Genomic DNA, 10,967 nt, shown 5'->3' on the forward strand with positions numbered 1-10,967 from the left:
TTCTTATATTAGCTTGAGATCTAATCTAAATTTTAAGTGTTATATTTGCTATTCCGCCATGTCATTTATTTGTTATGTTTACTAATATATATATATATATATATATATATATATATATATATATATATTTATTAAAAAAAAGGAGGACCCCACAACCTCCAAACTCATTAAAAAAAAAGTGGAACCCATATTAAAAAATCAAGCAATATCCATGTAGTTCCCAAAGTATTCCCCATTGAGTCAATAATGGTGAATTCATTGTCATATGCGTATCAACCCATTAGTGAGAGCAAATGAAATCATTGTACAGCAAAAAACGTGGACTCCATATTAATGTTTTTCTTCAAAAGATTAGGTAGCCAAACCATACAATTTCCTTTCTTTTCTTATATTAGCCTGAGATCTAGTCTAGCTATTTAACTGTTGTATTTGTTATTCCGTCATGTCATTTATTTGTTATGTTTACTAATATATATATATATATATATATATATTTCTGAAGATTAAAGTCGTAAAAGAAAAAATAATATTAAATGGAGATCAAATAATAAATAAGGTAAGTTAGTCAAATTACAGTTCTAATTGACGCTTCCTTAAAAAAAATGTGCAAAGGACAACACGACAAGTAAAATGAGTTAAACCAAGAACATTCACCAAAAATTAAAAAATAGTAGTTCTTCGTTTAAATAGAAAATCAAATTTCTACTTTGTTTCGTTTTAATCATGTAAAATTAATTTAATAATTTGAACTAGAATTATCCAAATCAAAATTTGATAAAAAATAATAAGTATTATTTAGGTCCAATCTACATACATTAACAATAGAATATCTTACACCTTTAAATTATTCGAATTAAAATTCAAAATATCAACTCATGCTTAAGTATTATTATTGTTTTGTCTCAAAAAGAGGAAAATAGTTTCCTTTTAAACAAGTCTTCTCTTTTAAAAAGTATTAATAAATTTTTGCAAACTTTGTATTCGTAACAAACACTAATATAATAAAATTTTGGATACGGAGCACAAACTACAATGTTATATTAACCGTGTTTTGAATATATATATATATATATATATAAGTGCAAACTTATTTATGTTTATTAAGTAATATAAAATATATATATTATCCTACCCAAACACAACTACATACATATAGATACACTATATGTAACACAGGTACATGCCATCTAGTATTATAATAAAACAAAGTACATAGCGTAACATAACGTAGATTACAATACTAAACACTGCTTGCCAGATATAGAATTACGGATGCAACTTCCTTACAGTTAATTTCGGAAACCTTGATGTTATAAATCATATATTACTCCCTCGGTCCCAATTTAAGTAAGCAGCATGTGACCAGGCACATTTTTAAAAAAAGAAACAAGAGTTTTTGAACTTTTAATTTAAAACATACCATAGACACTTGTGTGCCTAAAAATTATTTCATTAACAGTAAAATAAAAAGTTTAATATTATATTATTTCTAAAATGATAATAACATTCTTTTTTGGGACAGACTGCATGACACATAAATTGGACACTGCGAGTAGTAAATTAAAGTACTAACAGTGATAAAATACATTAAAAAGAAAATTGCAGTAGTAGATTGAGAGGAAGATAAAGGAAAAGCAAGAAAACAACGTACCGACAGCATATTTATCTAGTCAAAATAGTGACGTGTCAAATGAAATGAAAAGCGTATGAAATTTGAAAAGAAAACGACAGTATGTTTTTTAAACCATCAATATGTAATGTTCCATAATGAGAAGTAAAAGGCAACGGCAACCAACTTGAGGACCATCAAGAGCGAGAGCCCTCACGATCGTATGATGACTATCACAATGCTACAAAGGATTCCTCAACCCCAAGTTACTCTGATAAAAGCTTCATCATCGTAACATCAAAGCACCTTTTTCCTTGTCTTAGTAATAACACAAATAATTCTACATTCTTAATAAAACAACTAGGAGAGTAGAAGACACATCACTACACATCTTTTCAGGTCTTAATAGTAGCACAAGCGACGCTACATTTTCAATAATTACTACTACAAGAGTAAGACTGACGAGCTTAAAGAGATGACAAGCTCACTGTGTAGCTTTCACGTCAACATTGGAATCGGGAGGGCACTCATCACCTGCCAAAAATAAAATGTTAATGATTCTAGCCACTTGAAAAAAAAAAAAAAAAAAAAAAGCAAAACAGGGGTGACCCAAAACAAATTTAAAACATCAATTTCTCATAATTTGTATGTATATAAAACAATTTCGCAGTTCTAACCTGCAGAAAGCAAACACCTAGAACCAGAAAATGCAAAAATTGCTCTCAAGAAAGACAAGTTGCAACGGCAAGGGTGTTGAATGTTTTAGGTATAACATTATTTGACGTGAAACAAAAACCCCGCCTACTAAAGTGTTTGCCAAAGTAACCTAATTAGGAAGGATATTGTCCCCGTTGACTCTCATTTGAACAATTTGAAAAGAAAGGAAACAAGGGCTCACAAAGGGACATTAGGAACTTCTCCACTTCTTTTTACACTTTTCACTAAACATGAACTTTTCTAATGATTTAGATAACTCGATGCTCTTTCTGAAAAGCTACATTTTATCCGACACATTCTGCTTTCTAAACAACTTGAATACGAGGTTCGCTCCTTGTTCATCATAAACCTTACTCAACCACAAAGGTAGGGATGCTCTTAATAGTGAATTAGCCAAAATCCTTGTTGCTAAATAACTGCAGATCAGCATTTTGAGCTCAAAGCTTTTTGGTGAAATGGACACATAATAGCAGTAACATAATTTTTAAAACATTAGCAATAAATGTTGGCATATGGAATATAAAGGGTCCAACGGAGTGAAATGGATAGTAATACAGCGGACCTCAGGTTGGGCCAGTTGTATTTTTGTGTATCATGCATAGGCATAAATCCATGACTTGTATGCTAGAAAAACCATAGATCCCTCCCCCCCAAAAAAACATGCCAATGCAAGAAAAACCCCACAAGAGACAAGGAAATACCAAGAGGGCACAAATATTGGAAGTTCATACTAAGCATAGGCATGTATAAGCAATATAAGTAACAAGGGGAGTTATGAAAATTAATAAGTTTACCTTCATCACTGGATGTTTTCTTAAGCCTGCAAAATGAAAGAATTCTCTTTCCACTAATTCCCCAGTACCCCAATGCTTGAAATGTCTTTACAGCGTTGGGAGAATCAGAATCCCTGGCTCGAAAGGTGTTGTAACACCAATATCCAGCAGCAAGTGATGTGTTCACAGTCACATTTTCGACAAATTCGAATCTTTTATTCTAATAAAGAGAAGAAACCCAAATTACAAGGGCAGATAACTTTTTTTTTTTCTCTAATAACCAAAAGGATTAATAGCGCTTTTGGTCCCTCAATTATATGTAGATTCTACTTTCCGTCCTTGTAAGATTTGACTAAGCTCATTTAACCTCCAATTACTTCAAACATGCACTTTTGATCCGTTTGTTTATGAATATTCACATATTTTCAGGATTATTAACCCTTCTGTGTTTAATTATCCATGTGCTGTCCTGTTCAAAAAAAATTATCCATGTGCTATGTAAACTTGTATTGTTCCTCCATATTTCAGGGCATTATGTTTTTTTTTCTTTCTGGAAAATGGTAATGTACCATATTTCAGGGCAGTATACTTCTAAATAGTTCAAATATAACACATTTCCTTCCTCAAATGGACCAAAAACACGCATTTTAATAATTGAAAGTTAAATGTGTCGAGTCATATATCACAAGGACCAAAACTAGAATTTACCAATAACTAAAGGACCAAAACTGCTATTATCCCTAACCAAAAAAGAACAAGTCAGTGCACTTACATTCTGCAAATTGTAAGCATCAATAGCTAAGCAGGAAATCTCAATAAACCTTGGGTCGTGCTCTTCACCCCCCCGGTGTGGAATAATTGGAGCTCCAATACTCACACCCAATTCCACATCCAAAGTGATATCAAAACCCTAATTGCATAAACCAACAAGACAGATAAATCAAAAACAAACAAAAAAAATACAACTATAAAAAGCATCATACTAATAATGTAGGTAGCTACCTTGCTCTCATCAATACCATAAGTTATACAACGTTTGGTGGGTTTTTTGTCTTTCCACGTAAAAAATATCATTGCTAATACAATGTTTAATTCATGTTTCTCTCTTCCGCATAACTAATACAAGTATAAATCATGTAGAAACCTATGTATTATTTTATGCAGGCTAGAAGATAGAATAACTTATACATGAATAACTAATACATGAATAACTAATATATGAAACAACTAGTACTTGTATTACAATGAAGCAGAATGACTTTCGGACCTATAGAGTACGTAAGAAAGATGGGCTGGTGCTTGCAATGGTTGTACCAAGTGCAGTTAGTGTAGTTCACACCTGTGGATAGTTGATTTACAGAAAAAGTACACAAGTTTCATTGGTTGTACCTGAATCCCTTAAGTTTGGTTTCTTTATTAACGCAATTACCCCATTATAGACCCATAAGTTAGCTAGGGCTTCTCCCTTATATTCTGCTATGTAACCCTTTTGGAACTTTATCAATTACCTATATCTAGTATAGCTTAGCTTAACTACTTTAGTTGTAGATTTTAGCTCAAAATCCATTCTGCAACATACTAATAACAGCATACATGCGTAACGAAATCATATATTACTGATATCTGCATAAACTCTAACCAAAACCAAACAACCCTTAATTGCATAAACCAACAAGAAGGACAAATCAAATAAAAAGAAAAAAAAAAAAACAAGTGCAAAAAGCACCATACGAATAACGTAGGTAGCTACCTCGCTCTCATCAATATAAATGTTTTTCTTTTCCGCATAACTAATATATGTATAAATTATGAAGAAACCTATGTATTCTTGTATGCAGGGCATAACTTATACATGAACAAGTAATACCCATATTACAAATATATGCATAACTAATACCCGCATACACGCATAACTACATCATGTATTACTAATATATGCATAATTCTAACCAGCTACCAAATGATCCCCTAATTGCATAAACCAACAAGACACGACAAATCAAAAACACAACAACATAGCCAGTGTGGTCCCACAAGTGGGGTCTGGGGAGGGAAAGAGGTACGCAGACCTTACCCCTACCTTGGCACCCTGGGCTGGAAACATGATAGGAATAACGTACATCCTTTGGTTACCAGCATACATATCATCATCAGAATCATACTCTTCTGTTTCCACATTATTCTTCACACTAATTTCCTCTTCCAATTTTCGCTTCCCCTGACGAGCAACCTCTGCCATCCTTTTAGTCCTAACCCTAAACGCGGCTTTCCCAAATTTATAAATATTGTTGCTTTCCCCCAATCTGCGAATTCAATTATTTAAGTGGCATCTGATGTTAGCCCACATAATAAAAACTGCAGCAGATACACGCCCAATTTAGCTGTGAAGGCGTTTGGCTGTGAAAACCAAATATTTTTCACTTTTTTTGGGGAATTTTAAAGTTGGAGTTGTGTTTGCTTATAGTTTTTGTAAAGAATATTTGGTTGTTTGAATGTAGTGAAAGTCACTAAAGTGAAAAAAGGTGAAAATAAGGTTTAGTTATTTTTCAAATTTCATATACAAATTCAAGTTGTATTTCTAATTTTCATAGTCAAACGCTGATTTCAAAATAAAGTGAAAAAAGAAAAAATTCTCATGGCCAGGCGGGTCCATAATAATTTCAATAATATACAATCCAGCATAAAATAATACATTCACGTAGCTATATTTTTAATTCACATCCAGATAGCCAATATTTTTTTTTTTTGCAGTAGTGCTTATAAACACGATATATAATATTATACACTTACTACAGACAATGTGTAAACTTTGTATAAAAGTGTATAATAATGTATAAAAGGGCCATTTCGGGTAAATAACTTCTCCAAATAGACATACAATGTTATTTTTCCTATTATATACTAGTTGCAAGAGGTCCGTGTGAAGCCTGAACCCAAATTTTTAATAGAAACATAGTACTTTTTTCGTTTCAAATTATCTGAAGGTGTTATTATTTGGGATGTCAAACTATTTTTGTTTGATTATTATTTTCTCAAACTTCTTTAAGATGCCTTGATATATTATTTTCCCCAAATGTGTGAAATTTTTGCGAATTCAATTATTTATGTGGCACGTGATGTTAGCCCGCATAATAATACTGCAGATGCAAATAGTGGCCCAATTGACACATGCCCACTTTAGTTGTCAATATATATGCTGGTACAAGATAGTAAAAAAATTGGGAAAATTACGTGATATGGCAAACATATAGACTGTATAAACAAAACGTAGCTTTAGTGTTAAAAATTTACGAAACATAGCTATTGTCAAATTAGTGCTGACACAACTCTTTCGCGCGATTTTCAACTGATACAGCTGAATTGATACCCGTATGATACAGCTCTTCTACCTAATATAACAATTGTAACTACATTTCGTAAATATACTACTGTAGCTATGTTTGGTAATTACGTTGTATACTATACCTATTTATGAAATTTTCCTTACAAATTTCATGGCATGCTTTATTTGGGCATTGTCATTTAACTTGCACTCAATTTTTAGAATTAATTTACTTCAGATAAAAGACTGTTGCCTCAAATTTCAGGTAATGACGGGAAAACGTTTCTTCATCGTTGTTTCTTTCACTCCTTTGTTTCAATAAATATTTTTCATCCTATAAATGTATACAGTAAAAATCGGACATGTGATAGACCGATGAGATCAGAGATCGAGGGAAGAAAGAGAAAGTACGAGCAGGAAGACTTCCATTCGAACCGGAGGAGTGCTTGATCTGAAGAAGGCGAAGGAAACCGTTTGGTCCGGTTTCTCCATAGCCGATTTGATCGTGGCCGTTGGTCCGGGTGATCTGTTATACAATTGCCACGCGTCAAGACCGTTTTGCCATATTGTACTGTCAACCGTATGGGTGTCAGACCGTACGACCAACCTTATCCTTTTTTAGGGTTTTTCTTTATTCAAAAGGGCTTTATGTTGTATGAAGCCCATAAGGCAAAACTATAAATAGGGCCATTACCCTACTTTTAGGGGTTGGCTTCTTGAGATCTAGCACATTGTAATAGCAAAATATATAAAATCTCTCCCTCTCATTCTCTGATTTTGGTCCGGATTTATTGTGTTCTTTAGCTTTATTCAATCAAACAATACTCAATACATTATTTAATATATATATATATATTTAGTGTAAACCATCGATTATTATTCACTTGCTCGTAACAAATCTAAATTCATTTTTTCCCAATCAAATAGATTAAAGCCCAACCACATATCCTATACCTCATATACAAATTCAATTGATTACCTAAATTCGGGGTAAACAGTTTGGCGCCCACTGTGGGGCTAGGATAATAGTGGTCTTTGATCTTAGCTTCTGATCTCTTACCTGTCAGAATCGAAAAAATCTTTGGTTCGTCTCTGTGAAAACGGACCAAATGGCTAACAATGGACAATCTGGTCACGTCAACAACAATGAGATAGTGGCCGAAAATGAAGACAGTGGGCCACGAGGATTACCAGCAAACCCCGCTGATCCGAACCCCATTAATTCGAGGGAGGGCCTCAACCGACAAAACACCGTGAATCAGGAGAATGTCGTCCCGCCGGCCACCGATCCTTTAAATACTCACAATTCAATTACTTTGTCCCGGACTCAAGGTCGGAAAGTACCGGATACCCCGAATGATAATATTGACTTACGTTTAATTTTTGAAATGTTGCAGGAACAGAGAGCAGCGATTGCCGAACAAGGAATCGCAATAGCCCAGTTGCAAAACAAAAGTGATAAGACGACCCCGGAAAGGGCGAAAGGTGTTGCTGAACCTAGAAGGGACGAGACGCGGATGGTTGAGAGCAATGGGTCCGGAGCTGGTTCATCCACCGAAGTTCTGAGAATGCTTGAAACATTGGCGTAGCGGGTAGACTCGACCGAAAAGAGGGTGAAAACATATAACTCTCGGGTAGACCAAATCCCGAGGGCTCCGCCTATTCTGAAAGGACTAGATTCGAAGAGGTATATTCAAAGGCCTTTTCCTCCGAGTGCGGCCCCGAAATTAATCCCGAAGAGGTTCAAGATACCGGATATCCAGAAATATGGCGGCACAACGGACCCTCAGGAACACATGACTTCATACACTTGCGCTATAAAAGGTAATGATGTGGAAGAAGATGAAATCGAATCCTTGTTGCTGAAGAAGTTCGGGGAAACTCTGTCAAAGGGAGCACTGACTTGGTATGACCATCTGCCTGAGCATTCAATCACTTCTTTCGAAATGCTCGCCGATGCGTTCGTAAAAGCACACGCCGGTGCCAAAAAGGTGCAGGCCCGTAAGGCGGATATTTTCCATACAGCCCAAAGGGATGACGAGCTATTGCGTGAATTTGTCAACCGATTCCAAAGGGAATGAATGGAGCTCCCTCCGGTTCCGGAGGAATGGGCTGCACAAGCTTTCACCAAATGACTCAATCCTCGGAGCTCGACGGCCTCATTCAAACTAAAGGAAAACTTGCTGGCATACGAGGTTGTGACCTGGGCAGATGTCCATAATCGATACGAGTCAAAGATCCGGGTAGAGAATGACCAACTCGAGCTTCCCCGGGGCCAGTAAATATGAACAAAAGCTCGGAAAGATTGCGAAAGAATTATGAACCGGAGACCAGACCATCGAGGGAAAGGTATCAGCCATACTCTCATTGGGAAAAACCAAGCTTCAGGTTGGAAAAATCTAGGGTTGGCCCGAGTCATTTCTCCGGGCGAGGTGATAAACGGGCTGAGTGCCTGTCCAGCAGTCCAGGTCTCTCATTCAGGAGCGATGCCAGAAGCTCGGCTGACAACAAAGACTTGCCGAGAATATCAAAGTACAACTTCAACGTCAACACTTCAGACCTCGTCTCGGCTATTGGCCGTATCGCAGATGTAAGATGGTCGAGACCACTATGGTCAGACCCGAGCCAACGGGACCTGAGCGTGATGTGTGAATATCATGGAACCCATGGGCACAAAACTGAGGATTGTCGCCAGCTAAGAGAGGAGGTGGCTCGGTTGCTAAAGAATGGCCATCTCCGAGAATCGCTAAGCGAACGAGCCAAAGGTCACTACAAGGAAAGAGAGTCTCATAAACGGGCCGAACCAGTAAAACCTCAGCATATAATCAACATGATAATCGGGGGTACCGATACCCCATGAGGGCCGGTGATGAAACGGACGAAAGTTTCTATTGTGCATGAAAAGCGCAGCTGGGACTACTTAGCCAAGGGTTCCATCTCTTTCAGCAATGAGGATGCAGAAGGCATCATTCAACCGCACAATGATGCGTTGGTAATCTCTATACTTATTTTTAAAACGCAAGTTAAACGTATTTTGATTGACCCAGGTAGCTCGGCCAACGACATCCGGTGGAGAGTGGTCGTACAGCTAAGGCTACTCGATCAGATCGTACCGGTAGCCCGAGTGCTCAGCGGGTTCAACATGGCAAGCGAAACCACAAAGGGGGAGCTCTCTCTGCCGGTTAACCTTGATGGTACTATCCAGCAAACGGTGTTCTATATAATCGAAGGAGATATGAAGTATAATGCATTGCTGGGTAGACCTTGGATACATAGCATGAGGGCCGTGTCGTCGACATTACATCAGCTGCTGAAATTCCCGACCCCGGAGGGGATAAAAATCATCTGAGGTGAACAGCCCGCTGCAAGGGAGATGTTCGCGGTCGAGGAAGCGACACCTCAGCCCAAAAAATCAGATCAAAAGGAAGAAGATTTAACCGGTGAAAAGGACACCAAAAAGCAACTAAAGCACACGGGTTTAGATCCGAGATATGAAGAGGATGATTTCGGAGTACCTAGATTGTTGACACCCAATTTTGTCCCGCCTCTCTTCCAAAATACCTATTTATGCTCTTAACATTTTGTGGAAAATTAAAAAATATATATATATTGTATTTACTATGATTATTAGCCTTTTATCAAAATCGGGGCTTCATTATTATATTTCAGTTACTTATTATTATTATTATTATTGATATTATTATTATTATTATTATTATTATTATTATTCACAATTTTTATCATTTCAGTATTTTACCAGCTTACGCACACGCATCGCATTTATCTTTGCATAATTAAATAATAGTATTTTATTTTACTGTGAATTTTTAAAAAATATTATTGCACGACTATTATAACATCATATAATTTTATTACCCGAGTTCTAATAATTACACATTTTGGTATTATGTGATATTATGTCATTCTCAGTACATCGTTAATCAAAATGAGTCTCTTATTTAAATATTGGAAGACAAACTGTTCCTTACACGCAGTCCGTATTTCGACTTACCGAATCCCAAATTAAAGTCCGATTAACTCCTAATATCTTTTGGACTAGACCATGTTTTTTATCTCAATTTTTAGACCAGTACATGTTTTAATTCACTAGTCCATCCTTTTAAAACCCGGTCCACAAATGGACCGGGTCCGATATATTTTCATCAAAATAAGGGAAACCTAAAAAGGGTTCCCCTCATTTTTTTTCCTCCGCCGCTCCCTTCCTCTTTCTCTCTTCTCATTCATCATCTTCATCATCTTCATCATCTCCATCCCCCACCACGCCGTTCCCAAACCCACCACCGCCACCACACCGCTACCCCACTCCCACGCTCCTTGTCCCCACCTCGCCGACGACCCCCACACCGCTACCCCACCACGCTCCTGTTCCTTTTTCCCCCGCTCCTCTCCCCCTTTTTTTTTCTTCAACACAAAAGAACCCCCCAAATCCCCATAAATAGTAGGGTTAGAATCGCAGAAAAAAAAAAGAAAAGGGGGGATCACAGTTTCTTGAACCCCCAAAACCCCTTAAAGCAAGAAACAAGTT

At 36.6% G+C, this 10,967-nt stretch overlaps 1 protein-coding gene across 2 annotated transcripts; it reads right to left on the reverse strand.

The window, feature by feature from the left end:
* Positions 1-1,693: 1,693 nt before the first annotated feature.
* LOC132609706 (uncharacterized) lies at positions 1,694-5,494 on the reverse strand. Of its 2 annotated transcripts, none has more exons than XM_060323817.1 (4): positions 5,180-5,494; positions 3,872-4,009; positions 3,121-3,319; positions 1,694-2,143 (listed from the first exon to the last, which is right to left on the reverse strand). In XM_060323817.1, the coding sequence occupies exons 1-4, from the start codon at positions 5,336-5,338 to the stop codon at positions 2,094-2,096; spliced, it is 546 nt and encodes a 181-aa protein (XP_060179800.1). In that variant the 5' UTR covers positions 5,339-5,494; the 3' UTR covers positions 1,694-2,093. The 2 variants fall into 2 exon arrangements, with proteins under 2 accessions (XP_060179800.1, XP_060179799.1); XM_060323816.1 differs by having other exon boundaries at positions 5,174-5,494.
* Positions 5,495-10,967: the final 5,473 nt, after the last annotated feature.

This window comes from Lycium barbarum, chromosome 9 (genome assembly GCF_019175385.1).
Source record: "Lycium barbarum isolate Lr01 chromosome 9, ASM1917538v2, whole genome shotgun sequence".
Taxonomy (NCBI): Eukaryota; Viridiplantae; Streptophyta; class Magnoliopsida; order Solanales; family Solanaceae; genus Lycium; species Lycium barbarum.

Coding starts and splice junctions, on each gene's coding strand:
- LOC132609706 (XM_060323816.1), bottom strand. CDS start 5,338: ATGGCAGAGGTTGCTCGTCAGGGGAAGCGAAAATTGGAAGAGGAAATT. Junction 4,010..5,173: donor CCCAGGGTGCCAAGGTAGGG/GTAAGGTCTGCG, acceptor TTATGCAATTAG/GGTTTTGATATCACTTTGGA. Junction 2,144..3,120: donor GAAAACATCCAGTGATGAAG/GTAAACTTATTA, acceptor TATTTTTGGCAG/GTGATGAGTGCCCTCCCGAT.